This window comes from Triturus cristatus, chromosome 5_1 (assembly GCF_964204655.1).
Source record: "Triturus cristatus chromosome 5_1, aTriCri1.1, whole genome shotgun sequence".
Lineage (NCBI taxonomy): Eukaryota > Metazoa > Chordata > Amphibia > Caudata > Salamandridae > Triturus > Triturus cristatus.
In genome coordinates, this window is record NC_140587.1 from 201149040 (window position 1) to 201171684 (window position 22645).

Sequence of the window (22645 nt, forward strand, 5' to 3'; positions counted from 1 at the left end):
AGAGTGTCTGGCACCCACTGTGCACTTCTCAAAGGGTTTTTCCAGTAGATCCCATATGCCACCCATGGTAAAAACCAATCCCTGTCCTCAGACAGGGGGCATATGCCCTATCGGCACTGCTCAGTGGAATCTCAAGGCCTCTAGCCTCTGACCATGATGTTGCTTTACATTGGGAACACATAGTGAGGCGCTGTGTTGTCGAGAAGTACCTTCTACGCACAGTATTATCTGTCAACTTCAGTTGCCTCCCGTACCGATTTGCAGAGCTCACGTTCGCCAGGGGGCAACTTGGCGCTACATCACAGATGTTTATTGTTACCCAACTCAATGATATTCAGTTTCTCGACTCAGAAGGATAAAGGCTGAATGAACCCACCGAGATATGAACCCGGGTCCATGAGGTCAAACACGGGCCCCTAAAGTGGACACATTGGCCCCTTTAGCCCCCCAGCCCAACTCAATATTGAAGACAGCTGCAGATCATTGTTGCCAAAGTTACCCACTGAGACCCCTCCCATTTCTTTTATATAACGTCCTGGTTTTGACCTAAAAAAAACTTTTATAAATTTAGCAAGAACAACCCCATTTCTCTGCAGCAAGGCACCCCTAGGAGATAAAAAGGAACACAGACTTTAAACCATCAGTGTCGCAGCTATTCATGGACATCGGGGTGAGCAAAAAGCAGACCCAACATTAGTCTGCATTAGTAACACATCCGCCTGACTTATATGATATGTGTTCTGCCTAGGTTCAACCATATCTAACAAAGGGGGGTGTATGTGGTGGCCAACAATATCACTGTATGTCCCCTGCCCAACCACCGTTAGACTATTAGTAGGCTGACCTTATTGTTTGTTGATAAATTTCTTATTCAACAGCACTCCCATCGAGTGTTACACAAAACATTCACTGACCACCCACTCTGGCCCGTATCATTGGCGTGACATAGGTGTCCAAACAATGATCCCTGCGTGTTTTCCTAAACCGCTGTATAGTCTGCCTCACCACAAGGTAGCGCGCTAGCGTGATGGTAAATGTGATGACTCCCATATGCTCTTATTAAAGGGAATAGTAGCGTACTGATATTATGCACTACGAAGGCAGACTCAGGTGCGTGCAGAGAACTCTGCTGTTACGAATGTCATCCATACTTGTATGTGTGTGAAAGCATGCTGCCCTTCTCGAACACCCTACCGATATCACACTGCTTGATATACTGTGCATGGCGCCTCATCCAAATGCCAAGTGATACCGGTGTGCGCATCAAGGTTCCATCAAGCTTATATCGTGCCACACCTACTGTCCGATGTGAATAGTAACTTCACACCCATTCACAGTTTTGGAACATCTTTCCAATCTATTGACTGACAGGCTACATGCGTAGGTGTAACAGTGTGATATAAAGACGCTTGACAATTCAGCGTTTGTTAAAAACACCTGCCCTTGAAAATCAGAGACTCGAACCCCTGACCATCAGAATTGGAGTCTAGGACCTTAACCAGTAATGGAAGCTGGGAACCGGGTTCGAGTCTTGGCAGGGACGCTCAACATCCTGTGATTTTTTGGGCAAGTCACGTAATTTCCCCGTTTCCAACCAAAATGAATGTGTTCGTCTGTAATGCAACCAGTGCGCATGTAAAGCGCCCTGATGCCGCTCTGTCAGGTTTGCACTATATAAAACTGTGGCTAGATCCACGCAGATCATCATGCCACATGGAATCCAGGAGTTCTCCATGGAAGACATCCTCAGATTCCCATCACAAAGCCTACTGGCAGCCTCATAAGAGCCACACAGAGTCCGAGGCAGAACCTTGCTGAGGGGTATGGTAAAACACACTAATTCCTTATATAGAACCTACAATAACTTACAATGATTCACAATGCTATTTGGTAACCCTGCAGTTGCCCAAGCTGGAGGTCAGAGGTCACGTGACTTCATCCAACTCCTGAGTTTGTTGTTCGTTCCACCAGAAAGCACTCTAACATCAATTCTTGACTACACCGCACCCTGATTACAGGCTCATCCTCCGAAGAGAGTTGGTAAAATGAGTGCTGGATCAGCCTGAATCCAGTGGCCCAGAGCCATGCGGTTATCCTATTAATAGCCCTAATACTCCACTTGACTAATTGAGTTTTGTTTGCCTTCTCTGCTGTCTGCACTAACTAAGGATTCAATACGTCACAAAGTAAATAAAATAAAACAGCAAGAACATCCATGGCGGCGATGTGGGTAATGCATTTTCAGTCGATAGTGGAGCCGTGCATGAATACTGAGTGCATATTAATTCCACATCCTGCCTTTTAGCAGTCATCACCTGCTCGAGTTCTCATTCCTTCCATTAAAAGGTGGTGGCAGGACCCCAGTGATACCCGGGACACAAAGCACCTTGGCAACAGTGGGCGCAACTCACACGGCTTGTGACTCGCTGAGACAAGCTCCACCAAAGCCCCCATGGGTCATAGTCATTTAGGAAGTGACAGCAAGGTGTACCAGAACTAGGGCGACATTCATAGAGCTGCATATAGGCTCAGACTTGAGGTTGGGCCAGTCTCCAAACTGCAACCCGCAACTGGCTGCCACAGTTTGCCAGCTGTGAGGATCGGTCCTCTGATATCGTACCGGATTATTGTGACCCGTATGTTGTCCGAAAATATTGTTCACGAAAATATCGCGCAATAACAGGTATTCCTAGAAAATCTACTTGCAATGGATCAATAACTACATCTAGGCCACAACACACAACATAAAAAACGCGGCGGGAGCATACATAATTCGCCCACCGACCGCTACCAGACCAAACGCGAACCCGGCCCCCACGTTTTCAAAATAGCAACCGTTAGCATTGTTATTAAACAGCCAGCACCTCTATACTGTCCACTCATTTTTCGCTTCCGAACCACGACCCTTCAGCGGCTCGAGGTAAAGCTCGACAGAATAGACCCCCTCTGCGCCTCTCGCATAAATCCCCGAAAAAAGGTGCTGCACAAACAAAAAACGCGGCGGGAGCATTTTTATTCGCCCCCCGACCGCTACCATAACTAGCGCGCAGAACACCGGCGCCCTTACCAACTACCCATTGCCCTGGTGCCCACTGCAGCCTTCGGCAGGGCAAAACGATGTGGGCCGCCGCGATGAACACTGGGCCAACGTTGACAATGCTGCCCAATATGCCTTGGGGGCCTCCGGCTGGAATATTCTTCTGTTTGCCGCTGCCTGCTCCTCCCCGGGACCAAAGCTCCTCCGCCACTCCTGCGCTGGACACAGCTACGATATCGCAAACCTGCAGGGAAAACAAAAGAGAAAATACATTACGGGCCGCCGGTGGCCCGGGTGCTGTGCCCGTGGGGAGAGCAGAACAAGAGACTGCTCTGCTCCCCACACCCCCTTTTAAAGGAGGGGGCACGAGCCAGGCCGGTCTAAACCGGCCGGACCCCCAAGCTGGAAACCCTCGTGAACCGGAAGCACTAAAGTGCTTCCGGTTCATGTCCCGCAGCAGCGCCAGCTATTGGACGCACAATGTGGTAGGTGGGAGTGCTCCCACCTCCTCCTTTCCCCCCCCCCCCCGGGGACCGGTCCGACCGCCATAATGGCGGCCCGCGCTAATTAGCGCTCGGCCTTGTCCAATATGATTGCTCCTGGAGGAGAAAGCCGAGCAAGTCCCCGGACAGAGGAACGCAACATCCCAACTGCGGCTAAGCAGTGGACTGATGTCGGAGGACGCCGAGACCACGAGTGGAAGCCCCGGAGGAGGAGGAACAATCCAAGAAAATCCGGTGAGAGGTGTGCAAAGACGAGTGTCTGATTAAGGAATAGCTGCCGACGTACTACGAGGAATGGAGGTGGCAGCTGGTGAAATGTTTTCTGACACAGCATGTGCCCCATTGCAATCTCAGTCTAGCGGGAATGGTAACAGAAGCAGAGGAGGCAATTCCAGTATAAAGAACATGTATAAAAAATTGGAGAAGCTAATGCGCGCCGAACAGGCGAAATGGTGGGAGCATAAATCACTATCTAGGTACCTGGAAGTAGGCAGGATGCCGCACGGCTTGCGCATCATGCTGGCCCCTAGCTATGACAGTCCTAACCCAAGTATGCTACATGAGTGGGGAGAATGTAATTTAGAGTCCTCACGGAGACTGGTTGGGATCTTGCTAAAATATGTTGACATTGAAAGAAATGATTTATTGGTACAAAGTGATGATTTGAATCAACAAATAAGCCAAGTGGAGACAAATGGTACAACAATGAAAATACGGGATGACATGTTGGCACGATTGAAAAAAGAGGAGGAAATAATCAAAAGGAGAAAAACGTACAAATTCCAAAGGGATAAGAATCATTATGACCTAGGTCAGATATTTACCCTCTCTCGTAAGTATGACAAAGCAAGGGCAGCACAAAAAGGAGACACAAGGAGAAAGGTCCCTGCTTCCTCAGCAGCGTCAAGCAGGGGGCTGCCAACGACGCCCTCCGTTTCTGATTTGAGCTCCTCTGTGGAAAGAGAGTCTGAGACAGAACTCAATGTGCGATCAATTGAAGGGGCAAATCAACAAATTCCAAAACGCACAATAGGTGAGGAATTGAATTTTTTAAGAGAGGCAAGATGACAGACCATACGCCCCCGGAAAGAAAAATCCAGAATAGACAAAGGAGGAATACAAAATGATGAGAGAGAAGGAGAAGGAGGCGCCAAAAGGCAAACAAACAAAAAGAACAACAGGGGTTGGCGCCGCCAATAATCCCAACAATGGAAAATGCCAGCACAGTCCTTTATCTACCATCAACCAGGATGCAGCAGAGCAGCAGCTGCTGGCGTTAGGGCTCACATATTGCTCTGAGAGTAACTTTGATTATCCACAGTGCGTGTAGATATATACAAGTTAATCAGAAAACTAAAGTTACAAAAGTATCATCAGCTTAGGCAAGATAGTAATATTGCATATACATCTCTAGAATCAGTGAACATTGCTATGAGTTCTTTAACAGCCTCAGATGTCAGCTTAATATTAGGGGTGGGCGGAATTTGCGAAAGTGACTTTCGCAAATTATCGCAAAAATGTTAAAAATCTCCGCAAACACGCGGAAATATCGCGAAGATGCGGAAGTTTTTTTCCCGCCCGTTCGCGGTACTTTCTGCGTGGTCGTGGCTCGCCAACTTACCCATGCGGTTGCTCGTGGGCGCGGCCATCTTGTTTTCACTCTTCTCGCGGTGCATGATCGCGAGAAGAAAGACGTGATCGCGCGACCAATGACATTACTGCGGGCGCGAACTGTCGCGAGACAGCGCAAATGGCTACCAACAATTCAACATCTCGTGGAGAGCGCGACCGGATCGGGAAAACTTGTCGGCAAACGCGGGGATTCAGGTAAGGCGATCGCGCGCGCGTGAGAATGTATTATTTTACAGCGCAAGCAAGAAACAAATTATCGCTAAGCTGCGGAATGCGGAAATTTTGACATTTTTGTGCTCTCAGCGGAACGCGAAAATGTCAAATTATCGCAATTTCCGCGAGCGGAACGGAAATTTAGCCCAGGCCTACTTAATATTCGACCTTCAGGAATTACAGACTAAAAGCAGTGAGTCCCCAAATATAGATTCCACACAACAATTAATGGTACATCAAGGAGTCAATCTCAATGCAGCACCAGTGACCAAATTTAAACCCAAATCCAAGTTTCTTCCAGTCCTAACGAGAGATTCCATCGACAATTTCAATGAAATCTTAATAAAAGAAATAAGAACTCCAAATTTCAAAACACAAGCAACAAGGAAAAAACAGAATGCGTACCAACTGAAATATCAACAATCAGCGGCAATGTGGTCGTTTGGCCAATAATTCAATATATGGAAGAAGCATCAAAACAGCTAGGATATCAAAGCTGTTACAAGATTAGTAACAAACTCACTACTAAAACAGCACAAAACATACTGCATACGAAGTTACTGGCATGGAAAAGCAGTGGCCTAATCAATCATAATGAACTGAGATTTTTTTTAAATGACTACCCAATTTTGCCGGAAATGTATTTTATCCCTAAAATACATAAAGACAGTGTCAACCCTCCTGGCCCACCGATAATCCCTGCTATTTAAGAACTAACAGAAAATGTTTCAGTGTATATTGACTCATTCCTACAGAAACAGGTAAAATTGTTACCGTCCTACGTACAGGATACGACAGATTTCCTGAGGCAAATACATGGATTTCAGTGGCAACAAGATTTTTTATTGATCTCCATGGATGTCAGTAACCTTTATACGTCAATACACCATCAAGACGGTATGAGAGCTCTGGAACATTTTCTGGGAAAGTGACCTATTGAATTCCACACCCACAATAGAATGTTAATGGACCCAACTAAGTTTTGTTTATATAACAATTACTTTTTATTTCAACAACAGGTCTACCATCAAGTGAGAGGCGTAGGAATGGGTGTGAGCTTTTCACCCAGCTACGCCTGCCTTTACATGGGGTGGTGGGATGAAATGGAAGTGAGAAACAAGTATGCAGAAGTATGGTCAAAGCATGTAATTAAATCTGTCAGATTCATAGATGATTTATGTTTGGTCTTGTGGGGGGACAAGCAGAGTGCAGATGAATTTATAAAATGTTTGAACAACAATAATATCAACATCCAACTCACATATTCCATCAATGAGAGTACAATACGTTTCCTGGATGTAGACGTGTACGTTTCTAACAACATTTTAGAAGCACGCTTGTATCGCAAACCAACATCCGGGAACACTATATTGCACTCGAGCAGTTTCCACTCCAAGCACACAATTCTTAGCATACCCTATGGGGAAATGCTAAGAATTCGAAGAATATGCAGTAACATATCAGATCTAATCGTGTCACAGAGTGAGTGCAAAGCTCGTTTCCTAGAAAAAGGGTACAAAGAAAAAACGATTAATGATGCCATAAGATGAACTAAAGTCAAACCACAGGAAAATGTACTCTTCAAACCATCAGCCAAAACTAAACGAATGAATAGCACAGCCACTGAAGATAGCCCTCACTTAATTCTCACATACAACAAACAAAAGGACAGCCTGAGTAAAATAGTCAAAAACAATTGGCACCTAGTGCAAAATGACCCAATCAAAGGGGATCAAATGCCAACTACTCCCCTGATAACATACAGGAAGGCACCTAGCACAGAAGACTATCTAGTTAGCAGCAGTCCAGAAGTTACAAAAAGTACTAATTGGCAGGCTAATCGTAAAGGGTTTGTTCGTTGTGTGATATGCAGGGCGTGCAAATATGGGGAAAGCAAAACGTAGTTTTTAACAACTTTTAAAGATAAACCTACAGTCATAAATACGTTTTTGACCTGTAAGTCCGAGTTCGCCGTGTATGTGCTGGAGTGCTCTTGTGGACTGTGTTATGTGGGAAGCACAAAACTGCAGGTCCACAAGAGAATACTCCAGCACATGCGGGCCATCACCAACAAAGGTATTACCTATTCGGTGGCCCGCCACTTTGAAGAGGTCCATTCCAGTAGCTTGGATCATTTAAAGTATTATGCAATAGATAGAGTCCCTCCACCAAGAAGAGGAGGAAACAGGGAGGCTATTCTAAGGCGCCTTGAAACTAAATACATTCTAGAACTTGACAGTAAAGGCCGCATGAGCTCAACACGACGCAAGACTTATACACCTGGCTTTAACCGCAATATTGTTTTAATGTTAGTTTGGTACTAAAATAGGAACATACAGGAAGACATCTTAATCCATTATGGTTTTATTATGCTGAACCTCATCCCCCAGTTCGATTTTTCTCTTTAGTGTAGTTGTAACACATAGGCTCATGTAACAACACACAATGTATTTAGCACTTAAGAACTTTCAAGGGTAAGACAAATGCACCAGCACTTTTTTTGAATACATTTTGCACACAGAGGACATTTGTCTAATAATGAAATGAACTGTTTACAGAAAAAGGAATGTTTACATATGATTTCTTATTTTACACAGTATTAATGAAATCATGATTTTTTAGATATATAGAAAGCATACCAGTTTATAATATGTATTCATACTATTTTAGTAACCAAATGAGTATTTTGCACAAGGTTGATGATGCTTTGGATTTTTTATCATGGTTTTTAAGCATTCATGCATCTATTGTTGAGTTGGATTTATTTTGCAGTGTGTACAGAATTTTATAGGCACTAATTTGCACAAAGTAGTATTGAAACTGGTATCAAAGACTAAATCCAATGCTTACAAAATTGTCAACATTATGTAAATATATATGATCTAAATAGACTGGTATTTTGTAAACAGAGATGAAATCTCAAAGTGTAGATGTGGAAAACATACGGGTAGTCGGTTTTCCAGTTTCAACATGTTTGGGAGAGAGAAAAAAATGCACTTTTTCACTTTAAAAACAGAGAGAAAAAAACGTAGTGTGTCAAGTGATCAAGGACCCTGGTGGTTCGAAACGCGTCATGGTGGCTATGCACAGAAAAATAAATTAAGATTGCACTTACAAAGTGGAGTTTGTGCCTTTTTTGGTTCCGAGTAGTGAACCGCTGGAAGAAAGGAGTACGGAGGATATATATACATATATGTCTATATATATCACAGGAACCTTCTCCAAAGAAAGAGAAGAGGCCGCAGTAAGGGAAACCATGGAGGCATTTTTATTCAAAATGGTACAGCAACGGCGAATGCATTTCGGCTAGGTGAGCCTTCCTCAGCGCCAGCAGTATTCAGGAGGTGTGCACGCCATCGTTTATTTCAATGTCCTGCCACAAACAGATTGGTTGTGGTCCGCTCCACCCCAAAGCAGATGCCTTAGCTCACCTGTTGAAGATCAAATGGTGCGTGTGAACTGCAAGTCCCAGAATGCTGTTTTGTAACCAGGTAGGTATAGCGGGGGTAATCCAGTGATTATACGGAATGCAGGGTATCACGATGACGATAAAACCAATTTCCTGCTTGTTAGATACTTGAACTCAGGCGCCCCTTTGGGTCCTCAACCGCATCAACCCCCAGTTCAGGAATCCATTCGGCGGGGGAAAATCTGACAGTTCAGCTCGCCCAGCGTGGAGTTAATAACTCCAACACCGCCCTAACTCTTCTCAAACACGGAGGTGGGCTCTGGTACATCCAATCCCTTGGAAAACGAATAAATCTGCCACAGCAGAAGCCAGTGGGAACCAGGCCAACTTGATGATGCGGGGGTATCTGAAGCGCGTCTCTGGCCACTGCGCTGAAATATCACAGGAACCTCCTCCAAAGAAAGAGAAGAGGCCGCAGTAGGGGAAACCATGGAGGCATCTTTATTTAACATGGTACAGCAACGGCGAATGCATTTCGGCTAGGTAAGCCTTCCTCAGCGCCAGCAGTATTCAGGAGGTGTGCACGCCATCGTTTATTCCAATGTCCTGCCACAAAAGGATTGGTTGTGGTCCGCTCCAACCCAAAGCAGATGCCTTAGCTCACCTGTTGCAGATCAAATGGTGCGTGTGAACTGCAAGTCCCAGAATGCTGTTTTGTAACCAGGTAGGTATAGCGGGGGTAATCCAGTGATTATGCGGAATGCAGGGTATCACAATGACGATAAAACCAATTTCCTGCTTGTTAGATACTTGAACTCAGGCACCCCCTTGGGTCCCCAAACGCATCAACCCCCAGTTCAGAAATCCATTCGGCGGGGCAAATCTGACAGTTGCATCGCCCAGCGTGGAGTTAATAACTCCAACACCGCCCTAACTCTTCTCAAACACGGAGGTGGGCTCTGGTACATCCAATCCCTTGGAAAACGAAGAAATCTGCCACAGCAGAAGCCAGTGGGAACCAGGCCAACTTGATGATGCGGGGGCCTCTGAAGCGCGTCTCTGGCCACCGCGCTGAAATATCACAGGAACCTCCTTACAAAATTGTCAACATTATGTAAATATATATGATCTAAATAGACTGGTATTTTGTAAACAGAGATGAAACCTCAAAGTGTAGATGTGGAAAACATACGGGTAGTCTGTTTTCCAGTTTCACCATGTTTGGGAGAGAAAAAAAAAAGTACTTTGTCACTTTAAAAACAGAGAGAAAAAACGTAGTGTGTCATGTGATCAAGGACCCTGGTGGTTCGAAACGCGTCATGGTGGCTATGCACAGAAAAATAAATTAAGATTGCACTTACAAAGTGGAGTTCGTGCCTTTTTTGGTTCCGAGTAGTGAACCGCTGGAAGAAAGGAGTACGGAGGATATATATACATATATGTCTATATATAAATATATATATATATTCACTGAAAAAACCATAGGTTTCAGGGGCGTTATAGTTAGGAATTGGCATTTAAAAAACCTTAGAAATTCACGGAAAAAAACATAGGTTTCAGGGGCGTTCTGGTTAGCTGGACATTTCCCTCATACAAAACCCTAGAAATTCCACTGTTATATTAGTTAGTTCAGCTAACTATAACTCGCGCCCCGGCAATGCACTGCTGATGACGTCACATATTACATCACTCATGACATGGTCAGTGACATCACTGATGACATCACTGATGACATATCAAATGACATCACTGATGACGTCACTGATGACATCATCCAGTGAATGTGTGTTTTTCTTAAAAGTTTAAATATGTTTTATATATTTATAGTGAAAGGCCTATGGAAGAATGAGTGGGTGTATAAGTGTGTGAATGGGTGATTTTCTAGGTGCGTAACTGACTCCATAAGTGAGTTATTAAATGTATCTTACTGCAGACTAGTGACTAAACTGTGTGAATGTCTGTATGTGTCTGTGTGTTGGTGTATAAGTGGCTGCATGGTTTTGTGAATAGCTATATGAGTGTCTATATGGGTTATTGATTGGTTGTCTGAGTATCTCTATGGGTGCCTGAGTGTTTGTATGGGTAGGGTGTGTGTGACTCTGTGACTAGATGTGTGAGTGGGTGATTTAGTGGGTGCATGTTTTTAAGAGTGCATCTGTGATGGACTGTATGGTTGGGTGAGTGTATGTATAGGTGTGTTAGTGATTGAATGTATATCTCAGTTGTACATGTGTCAGTAACTACATATGTGAAACGCAGTGTATATGTGTGTAAGAGTATATAACTATCTATATATGAGAGTGTGTGATTTTGGGAGTGGCTGCATGCGCCATAGTGCAAGGATATCTGTGTCATGTGCTGTTTGTTTTTCTGCAGGAAGACACAGAATTTGTTAGTATTTTTATGAGTAAGTGAACTTGAGTGTTTTTAACTGTGTAAGTGAGTAAATTTTACTGTGATTAATTATTTTCATGACTGACTAGATGTATCAGTACCTCAACGGATGATTGGCGGTGTGTGAGTGTCTATATAGATGTATAAATGCACAGAGTGACTGTAAGTATGAGTGACTGTACAGGTGAGTGAGTGGAGATGTATGTAGACCTAAAAGTCAATGAGTGGGTGAGTAGTTATTGGTATTGGAGTATCTATGGTTGTCAAATGGCCGTCTGAAATTTTGAGTCGGTGTATCAAAGGTTATATTAGGGTGTGAGAAGATGCACTAATTTATCACATGGATGATGTCATCAGTGATGTCATTTGAGATGTCACTGACCATGTCATGAGTGATGTAATATGTGACGTCATCAGCAGTGCATTGCGGGGGCGCGAGTTATACTTAGCTGAACTAACTATAACAGGGGAATTTCTAGGGTTTTGTACGAGGGAAATGTCCAGCTAACTATAACGCCCCTGAAACCTATGGTTTTTTCAGTGAATTTCTAAGGTTTTATAAATGCCAATTCCTAACTATAACGCCCCTGAAACCTATGGTTTTTTCAGTGAATTTCAAAGGTTTTTTAAATGCCAATTCCTAACTATAACTCCCCTGAAACCTTTGGTTTTTTCAGTGAATTTCAAAGTTTTTTTAAATGCCAATTCCTAACTATAACATGCATGAAACCTACGTTTTTTTCCGTGAATTTCAAAGGTTTTTTAAATGCTAATTTCTATCAATAACTTATCTCTAAAGATATCATGTTTAATGATTTTGATTGCATTTCTATATTTTTCAAATTCAGTGTGTCATTTTCTTTTTTTTTAAATACTTTTTTATCATCATTTTTTAAACATATTTCTTCAATTAATTCTTTTAAAAATTAAAAAATATTATTTGAACTTAATGTGTTTTTCAAACATATTTTTTTTATATTTTTCAAAATATTTTTTCAACTATAAGTGCAAAGCTTTATTTTAGATATATATTTTTTTCAATGTTTATGGATCCGCGCACCCTATGCGCACCGTTCACGATCTGTAAGCGATAACATCTGTGCATGGTATGCGTTGGGTACGTGTTTAGTGCACGATCGCTATGCGACCGGTACGCGACTCCCAGCCTATACGCGACACGTTCGATGTACGTAACGCGACGTTTACGCGCTTCCGCGATGCGTCATATGCGTCCGTGACGCGATGGGTGCGCGGATCCCGCGAAGTATTTAACATTTAAAAACACATATTTATGTATTGCATGTGAATATTAATTGAAGACTAACTCTAAACTAGTCTTAAAACTAATATATTTTGACATCTAATCCTATATTTCTTTTTAATTCAATTTCGCGGATGCGCGCTGGGTGCGTGCTGCGTAAGCGCACAGTGCGCGGATCCCATGTGACCTGCAAAAAAAAGAGATTTGATTGGTTCATTACACTTCCTGTTCTAACTACTGAAAGACCCCACCCATTTCAATCATTCTTCTTTGAGCTTCTTTGGAGAACCATCTCTTTGGACAGAAGAAGATTTTTTTAGACTAAGTATACACTTAGTTCTAACTTTTTGCAACCAAAAATGGCTTCAGGGCAGCAGGCATCACCTGCATCACCTCAAACCTCTGATGAAGAAATTTTGCCGGAGGAACCACAGAAAAAACGTTTTGCTTCAGTGGTGTGGAAATTTTTTACTTTTCCCGAAGGACAGAATAAGACCAATGCCACCTTGGTCACATTTAAGATTTGCAAAAGAGACTTATAGAGAGGGGATCCCACCAAGAAATACTCTTGCGGCACGGCAAGTATGATGAAGCACATGAGGAGCCTTCATCCAAACAATCTTGCACGTGAAGAGTGCCGACGCATGAGAGACACTCCTGCTCCTGCGCCATCCACCTCATCGCAGCCGAGCACGTCAAGAGTGCATCCCTCAGACCAAACCTTGGACATCCGTCCTCAATTTCAATTTTTAAAAGTGCTCTGCACTAAGTGCAATAAGACTTTGTGCTATGGCGAGCAGTCAATCGACCTCATCTGCCGCCAGCATGAAAGTCATATTTGCTATTTTTTTTTTTTTTTTTTTTACTGTTCCCTGAAGTTCATTGTTTGGTTTCTCCTGTTTTTTGCTTTTTTTTTTTCAGAAAAACCAAAACAAACACAAAATTGTTCAAAAAACCCAAAAAAAACATAAAAGAAGAAAGAAGAAGAAAAAAAGGTTTTTTAAGAACTAACTTTCCTGGTTTAAAAAAAGAGCTAAATTTCTTTGTTAGTGTGTGAAAGTTTAGATGAATGTCTGTGTAGTACGTAATTGACTGAATGAATGCATTAGTAGCGTATGGTGAATGTATAAGTGCAGAACTATAAGGAAGTGCTGCAGCATCACACAGTAACCTCTTTATCTGCTGTGTGCTGTAGTACTTCCGAAGCACAGGGATGCAACATATGTACATAAATATGTTGCAAATCTATGCTTCTCTCTGCACAGCTGCTTAAACTGCAGCCATGTGGTGACACAGGCACCCTTGCACAATTATGCGAGGATATGTGTCATGTGCTGTTTGTTTTTCTACAGGAAGACACACCTTTATGTACAAAAACAATGAGAAAATGCATTTTTCTCCTTCAATGTATGCTGAACATTTCAGCATGCATTGAAGAAATAAAAATGTGGAGAAATGAAAACAATTCTCTTTGTTGTGCTTTCCTACACCAATTGTAGAATGGTGCACCATTCACACACATATCGAGATTTACGATTTCTAATAAATCTAGACATGTGTCTTCAATTTTTCAATTCAAATGATCTTTATTCGGAATTAGTACATCCATAAAAGTGCATACAGATTAAAAAACATAAAAACATATATAAAAATTTAAGAACAAGATTTCCAGTTGGGTTTGAGCAGCATATATAACATAAAGTGCAAAGTTCATAATAAGGGTATACATAGTCTTTTTAAGGACAAGATTTTCAATTGGGTTTGAGTAGCATGTATAACATAAAGTGCTTAGTACATAATAAGGAATACATGGTCTATTAAAATATGTAGTTTGTGGATTCCACTTTATCCACTTCCATAATAATCATACAGATCCAAACACACATATAATTGATTCTATATTCAATTTATATTAGAATGGTAAGGTGCAATATACATTCAGTGACCATTATGTGTGTTCCATGCTTGCCCTAGATCTTACACAGGCTTTTATAAAACAATTTACAGTATGTATAACCTCGTCTGTTGACAACATTTGTAGAAATCTCAATGCCAGATTGAAGTCCCTTAGGTTATATTTACGGAGAATCGGCATTAAATATTGGCGGGTATACAACTTGTAATGGCCACAGAAGAAGAAATAGTGCAGCAAGCTTTGTTTTCCACCCTCTGCACAAAGGCAATCCAGCTTTTCTAAACTTTTATTATAGCCAAGAGGGAAGCTTAGTAGATTAACAATGCTTCCATCCCGGAACCTAAATAAAAGGCTCCGGTTCCATCTTCCAATTGGGATTGACAGGTATCTACAGGGCTTGTTTAGGTTATCATTGTCTGGATCAGTTAATTGCAGATATTTAATCACGACAGGTTTTACCAGTTCGGATCTCCTTCGTTCCTCCTTATATAAATCAAACAGTGCCCGTTTTACACCGTTCTTGTGAGCGGGGGCAATGGTGTTAGGGGAGCTGAACAACAAGCCTTGTCCCACACTCAACAGGCTATTGTTGACTGCGTTTAACCAGGGTATAAGGTGAGATCTTTCGTGTAATAAACAATCGGATATTATACTGCGCGTTAAGGATGCGGCTGGATTGGACCATATTTTTATCCAGAAAAGCGCGGGCCTTGATCTAATAAAATCGGCAATATATGGCAGCCTAAGTTCATTATGACAAATAAATGTTGGCGCACAGGGAACTCCCCCCAGTACCCTTCTACAAAATCTATTTTCCTCCAACTGGAGGGACGTGCTGTTACAATAACCCCACACTTCTGCTCCATATGTCCCAGTTGGTTGGCATTGGGTACGATAAATGTTGAGCAGGGGGGAAATGACATCAGCCAGTTTGGGTTGTCGGAGAGATAAAATTGAATTGATCGATTTACCAATTTTATTTCTCGCATAGGTAGCATGTGGCTGCCATGATCCTGTATTAGAGAATAGTAACCCTAGATAAGGGAAGGTGCTGGTGCATTTTAATATATTGTCCCCTGATTTAATAGAAGTAATGTTGTACTTTTTGGGTCCACAGTTCATAATGAAAGATTTTTTAAAATTGGTACTTAAGCCCAAATTGGACATAAAAGCAACAAACCCATTGATTAAAGTGCGTAAAGCATTCGGGGTACGCCCCATTAATACAGCGTCATCCGCATAAAGTAGGGTAGAAATGGGGGAACCATTTATAATTGGTACATCCTTAGTATTCTTGCTCAGGGAGCAGCTCAACCCATTAATATATAAAATAAAAAGCAGTGGGGCGAGTACGCAGCCCTGTCTAACTCCTCTGCTAATAAAAATATCATCAGATAATTCACCATCGTTATTAATACGTACTCTGCCTTTTAGATCCCTATGTAAATAAGAAAGAAAATATACCAGTGAGTCATCCAAACCATAATCAAGCAAAAGTGACCACAACCTAGAACGATTAACAAAATCAAATGCGGAACTCAGATCCATAAAACCTAAATAAAGCGGTGACTTTTTAACAATAGTATATTTGGCCATAATCAAATTCAAATTAAGGCATTGTTCAACAGTACCCACATGGCTTCTGAATCCCAATTGACTGCAGTGTAAGACATTATTATCCTCAGCCCAGTTTCTTATCCTTTTAAAAATTACCCTTCCTAGAACTTTTAGCGTATTATCGATCAGTGAAATCGGGCGGTAGCAGGCAGGATCCGACCTGTCACCTTTTTTAAATATCGGTACGATGACACTGTTCGACCAAGAAGCGGGAATTGAGCTGTCAGCCAAATTATTAAATAAGTTACATAATAAGGGGGCCCAAAAATTGATTGCAGATTTAATCTGGTCGATAGAGAGACCATCCGGGCCTGGGGCTTTATTGCTGGCACTCTCAAATATAGCATCCTCGACCTCGGATATTGAAAAATTCAATCGATCAACGGTGTTGGATAGGGGGATAGTGTCTGAGGAAGTGGGTAATATAGCATAAATTTTAGAAAAATGTTCTACCCACACCTCACCGGTTATATTGCAGTTGATTGGTTTGATGTTAGAGCCAAAAGATCTGAGGGACTTGACTTCTCTCCAGAAACCTGTCGTGTCTTTTAAGGAGGCGGAACGCGTGAGAGATTCCCAGTGATTAATCACTAGGGCCTCAGATCTAATACGTAACACAGATTTGTATTTTGATCTTAATTCTCTCACAAGTTGAGTGTCCCTAGGATTGATTTTTAGGGCCGCCCTCAGGTCCCTGTTGGCCCTAGAGCAGGAGGAGTCGAACCAGCGAGGGCCCTGAACTATATTAGGCCTAGTTGGTTTAGAGGATTCTCTTTTAATAGCCCCACAAAGATTGCCAAAAGCAATGACCACATCGTCGCCTGAGCTAATGTGCGACAGACAGGTCTCTACAACCGTAGGGTATTTTTTGATTACTCTAGCTAGAATGTCTTTATTGTCCACCCCTTTCCATATTAATCTTAGTCTGTCGGTAGATAGAGCCAAATTTTGTGCCCCCAACTCTGCTCTCGGTGCAACCTTCGTGGTCTGTGGATTATCTAAGTATATTCTAAGCGGGTAGTGATCACTGTATGCGGAACAGATGACTTCTGCTTTTAAAATTATATCACACAAAGTGGGACAGATAAATATATAATCTATCGTAGAAGCACAGCCCTGGCCTATATATGTAGGTGTTAGTATGTTGTTTGCACTAGAACCAGCAATTTCCATTGCGTTTACTAAATCACGGGAGGCTAGATGGTTTTTCAACTCTTCACCGTTTCTGCATGGACTATTGCGGTACATATGAGCATTAAAATCCCCTCCGATGCAAATGCCATCAAAGAGCCCATACTTCTGCCCCTCCATGATTTCATCAATAAAATTAAACAATGACAAAAAATTGTCATTAGGACGAGTAACAAAATCATTATTATAAAAATTAATTATGCATAATTTCATCCTGTTGATGTACTTCATAGCCATAAAACATTTACCCGGAGTAGGGATCAATTTGGTTTGTACCCCGGATTTTATTTTAGTCCAGATAGATAAACCCCCACTGGGACGTCCCATAGGTGAAGTAGAGGCCTTCAAATTATAACAGCAAAAACCCTCCATTGCAGGTGTAGTTATACACCAGGTCTCTTGTAGCATCAGTATGTCACAGTTATTTTTAACCCATTCTAACCATTCTTTGATTTTCATTTTAGTATTAAGTCCCGCTATGTTCCAACTTACAAAAGATAATTCGGAATCCTGGGGCAATAGTCTTTGGTTCATGGGTTTTTCTCTCTCTACAGTCCAAGGCAAGGGTTGTGGGACTTCCAGGGTTTCAGTGATTGATGCCAAGGATAATTCGACTAAGTTAGTCGATAAGGGTCAGTCTAACATGTCCAAATTTGACAAAGGTGCGAATCTGTTAAACATATTGAATGGAAATGGAGCTGACTGGAATTGCAAAGGGGGTGACTGGAAATGCATTGATGGTGGTTGAAATTGCATTAAGGGTGGCCGTGATTGCATTGTAGGTTGTCTGTAAAAGTAACTCAAAGGTAACATAGTTACAACCGTAGAAGTGGCAGAGCAGTTACCATTCCTGTTGAGTAGAAATCTTACAGTACCAGGGTTTTTAAAATTGAGGACGATACAGTCACCTTCCTTATCTTTAATTAAGGGGCCGACCCAAGACACCCTATGAGCCGATAAAATCTCTCTTGAGATATCGAATCCGACACCTTTCTGCTTAGTTAGCCAGTCTATACATTTGTTTTGCAGTTGCACCCATGATTCCCCCTGATCCTCCCTCAACGGTGGTACTCCTGCAAGGACTAGAACAAAGGGACAGGCATCCGGTGGCAGATGTAAGGCAGGCCCTTGATGTTTAAAAGGCTTGCTTGTTCCTGGTTGCCCAGTACCTTTATTGTTAACAGCAGTTGGTCTGGTAGCCGTTATAGGTTGGATGGAACCGTTTTTGTGGTTACTGGCATTTTTATTAATACTAATGGAAGGGGCAGTTTGTCTGGGTGCAGGCGTTGGGGTAGATTTGGGAGGTAGATTGGGTTTTATCATGTTCTTCCCTCCATTAGCAGATCGGGGTTGAATTATAGGTAGTACAGTTGAGTGGGATAATATTCCAGGGTTGCTCGTGCCCCCGCCCGGTAAAGTTGGAACTTCCTGTTTCTTTACTGACAGAGTGTTGCTTACAGATTCAAGTTGTTTTACAAGACGGTCAGCTCTGATACGATCCAAGTTGGCAGACCCCTTTCTTTTTGCTTCTTCGTTTTTAACCAGGTTATCTAATCTATCAAGTCTTTTAAAAATATTATTAAATTGATTGATCATTTGCTTCTCCAGACGATTAAAAATAGTATCCACTATAGTTTCTATAAGGTTCCCATTCTGTTTCGAGAGATGATAATTATCTCCCATTAGTGTTGTTTGGGTCCATATAGTGTTAGTGGTCCCACTTGAGTCAGTAGTGGTTGCGGTAGGAATATCATCATCCGCAACCACAGGGTCTTTATCCACAGCATAAGTAGTTTGTGCCCCAGTAAATTTTTGTTTATTCCACAGGCTCTGGGGCGTAGGCTGATTCTTGCTAGGTGGGAGTTGTTTCCTTTTATTGGCACTGGGTTTAGTAATGCCCCTTTTACGTTTTTCCCCTCCCTGTTTATTGCTGATGTCCGTAGAACCCAAGGTAATAACGTCATCCTGGGAGGCAATTGTAATAGAGGGAGCAATTTCAGACAACAAGGATACGGGTGGTGTTAGTACCAATACCGGTTTTGTAATTACAACGGCCGGCGATAGTGGAATCCCAGGGCTATTTGACAATGGTGTCGGCTGAATACTGTTGTTAATGCAGCTCATAGACATTCTCTTTTCAGTGTCAGCTATTTCACTTGATACCAAGTTCAGTGCATTTTCAAGTAGGGACTCAAATGTAGCAGGGGGGAACGGGAAATCCTCCTGTGTGATACCATCATTGACAAACTCCATGATAGGAGACAATTCCAACTCACCACAGACAAGATGTAAATGTTAGAGGGGTGGCCCGCCCGACCACTGTAGACCACTGACGGCCACAGACGGTCCCGCCCTTGTCCCGGGCTTCTCCCGGCGCTGCCCGCGCGCGTCCCGCGATGTGGGAGGAGCGTCGCTCTTTTATGTGCCTTCCGGCGCGTGTGAAGTGCAAGGCACTCTGGGGGTTGTGGTCTCCGGTCTCCGGCCGCGAGAGGTGTCGGTGGCGGCGGGGAGACACAACAAGGAATTTCCCAGCGGCAGCAACGCCAGCTCCGAAGCGCTAGGAAGAGTTCCCCCACAGGTAGGCGGCAAGTGTTGTTCCGATGTCCGATGTCCGAAGTTCCCGCTCTGCAGCAAGAGCGTCGCTCTTTTATGTGCCTTCCGGCGCGTGTGAAGCGCAAGGCACTCTGGGGGTTGTGGTCTCCGGTCTCCGGCCGCGAGAGGTGTCGGTGGCGGCGGGGAGACACAACAAGGAATTTCCCAGCGGCAGCAACGCCAGCTCCGAAGCGCTAGGAAGAGTTCCCCCACAGGTAGGCGGCAAGTGTTGTTCCGATGTCCGAAGTTCATGTGTCTTGTTCTATGAGTATTAAGTGCAATCATGCACAACAACACTTATAGAACACCCTTTCATCCAAAAGTGGTCTGCATGATGAAGTTATATTTTCATGGAGTATAAAAAGTGCACAGAGTGCCTTTTCCTCTCTTTGAAAATATGAAAGAATATCTTACACAATAACTATGTTACAAAAAGTGACATATTTCCGTTTTTAAATTTCCTCGCGAATGAAAAAAGGTAAGCACGGAATTTTGACTGCAAAGATGTTCAAAGAAGAATGATTGAAATAATTGCGGTCCTTCAACAGCTAAAAAGATGAAATATTATGAACCCCTCAAATCTCTTTTTTTGCAGGTCACTTGATATCTGATTATGGTCAAATTTCAAAACTACATAAACAAAGTGTTTTAAGAAACTTGTTTCAACTTTGTAGATTCTTGCAGGCCTCTTCATTCTCCATATTGAGACTTAGTTAAACTTACCTTCACAGTAATAGGAATAAAAAATGTTATTCATTTTTGCCTATTTTCTCTCAAATATAAATTCTTAAAAATTGTTCATTTTAAAATTTGGATCTGTGAAAGAAAATAAAATAAAAATTATAACATATAATAATACATTTTTTACAACACAACATAATTTCCACAAAGTAATTTGTTTGCCTTTTTTGCTGTTCTCAGAATATATTGAATTTCACTCGAAATAGTGATTTCAATGGTACTCATCACTTAACAGCGGGCAAAAAAAAAACAATCAGAAAGATTGTTAAAAAAACAACAACATACTATTCTCAGTAAAATACCAGAAAATACAAATCATACACATATGAAATGCTTACAGATTACAAAATTTTATAACTTTAACTTATAAAAACTGTAAATGTTGCCACATTAAAATAATCACCGAATAAATGACCACCAAAAAGTCCATAATTCAAAAATATACCTTTCCTTGAGGCCAAATGGTATTTTTGCACTTCTTCTTTATGTAAACTGTCCAATGGTAGTTCTATTAAATTATAATAATAAATTCCTCAGAGAGTGAATTAGCTTCCTAAAACTTTGGCTTCAAAAATATTAGGTAGGAATTTTGTAATTCCCTAGGCAAACGTTGTTTGAAAACCAACTGGGCATCATTACAAAGTGTCCAGCCTTTGTCACATTTTAGATAGGCAGTGTAATGTCCAGATGTGGTGGAAGGACCATCATGGAAAATTATTGCAATTGCTACAAAAGTCCTTCCTGATATTTATATTTGTGCTGCTACAAATTGTTTTATTAAAGTATCCAATTTTCTTCCATCAGCAGTACAACGTTGCATCATTAAAATTATGTATTTTCCATATTTTGTTAACAATAATGTGGATAACATTTCTGATTTACATTGGCTACACTTCATGTTTTGATTTGCACCTTTCACTAATTTATTGAAAGCCACTGATTTACAGTCTGGTAATGTTAAATACAGAAATCTCTCAGTGTCTACATTGGTGCTACATGTATACGTGCAATTTTCACAATGATGTTCCCATTTGTAAGAAAGGCCAAAAATATTTTCTATTTCTACACCTTCATTTTCAAAAATGGTAAGCATATACATTAAAAATTCCTGAGCATCTTGTTGGATATTTTGTGTAAATTGTGTAGAACCAGAACATACATCCAAAAGACTACGAACATCTGAAACAGATTGTATTTTACTTCTATCTGTTGCCAATTTTTCATAAACAGAGTGCAACAGAGAACAAAATCTTTTTTGCTGATTCTCCATAATTTGCTCTTGCAAATCTTCAAGATAAAAAACAACATTGACCACTACATTAGCATAGCAGTTGACACCAGAACTATTTTCAAACTGATAACCAACAATCTCTCCAACAGTGTCCAATTTCTTTTTACCTGCAATCACAACATTATCTTGTTCTTTTCTTTTCTTGATACCTTCAGAACAGATATTCTCTAACCTTCTTTTTTGACCAACCACATGCTTTTCAAATACACGATATTGACCTAAATTTGGAGCATACACCCTTCTTAACCTAACATACTCTTTTACACAGTTTGCATCTGGAGTAACCTTTGTCTCATCAAAATCAATCAAAAACAAACCAGATAATGTTCTGAATCGCGACAAAGCAACATATGCCATACCCTCTTTAAATACAGTAGATTCAATGTTCACCAATGCACTGTCTACACTTAATCCTTGAGATTTATGAATAGTCACTGCATATGCCAGAGAAAATGGAAATTGTTTCCTACGGACATATAAATCTATAACAAGCAAAAAACGAACTGAACAACGACCAATTTCTTTAACTTCATCAATCTGATCAAATTTAATTTTAAAAAATTCAATTCCTTCTTTTTTCTGATAATTCACAAAATCCACCACTTTGGCCATTGCACCATTAACTAAACCTTTCTCTACATCCAAATTACGCCTTAAAATTACCCGACAGTTTACACACACATACAGTGTCTTTTCCAAACTAGCAGTTTTAGATTTTTTTTTTCTAAACAATCTAGTTTTAATCTCAACTTACCCGTTAAAATAATAGTGATACCTTCATGTAGTATTTTATCGATGGCTTCCATTTTGACAATTTCTTCATTTTCCAATTTTAATAATTCTTCGTTG

At 41.5% G+C, this 22645-nt stretch overlaps 1 protein-coding gene across 9 annotated transcripts in view; it reads left to right on the forward strand.

The window, feature by feature from the left end:
- The first annotated feature begins 3517 nt into the window (after positions 1–3517).
- The window catches only part of LOC146830635 (uncharacterized), a 310983-nt gene continuing 291855 nt past the window's right edge, over positions 3518–22645 (forward strand). For 5 of the 9 annotated variants that reach the window (XR_014961463.1, XM_085604822.1, XM_085604819.1 and 2 more), the window contains exon 1: positions 3518–3774. Coding sequence is in view for 8 of the 9 variants with exons in the window: in XM_085604822.1 (XP_085460948.1) it covers positions 3709–3774 (66 nt within the window). In the remaining variant the exon portion in view is untranslated. Of the gene's footprint in view, positions 3782–22645 lie in introns of all 9 variants that reach the window. The other 4 variants (XM_085604816.1, XM_085604817.1, XM_085604820.1 and 1 more) reach the window with 1 other exon arrangement.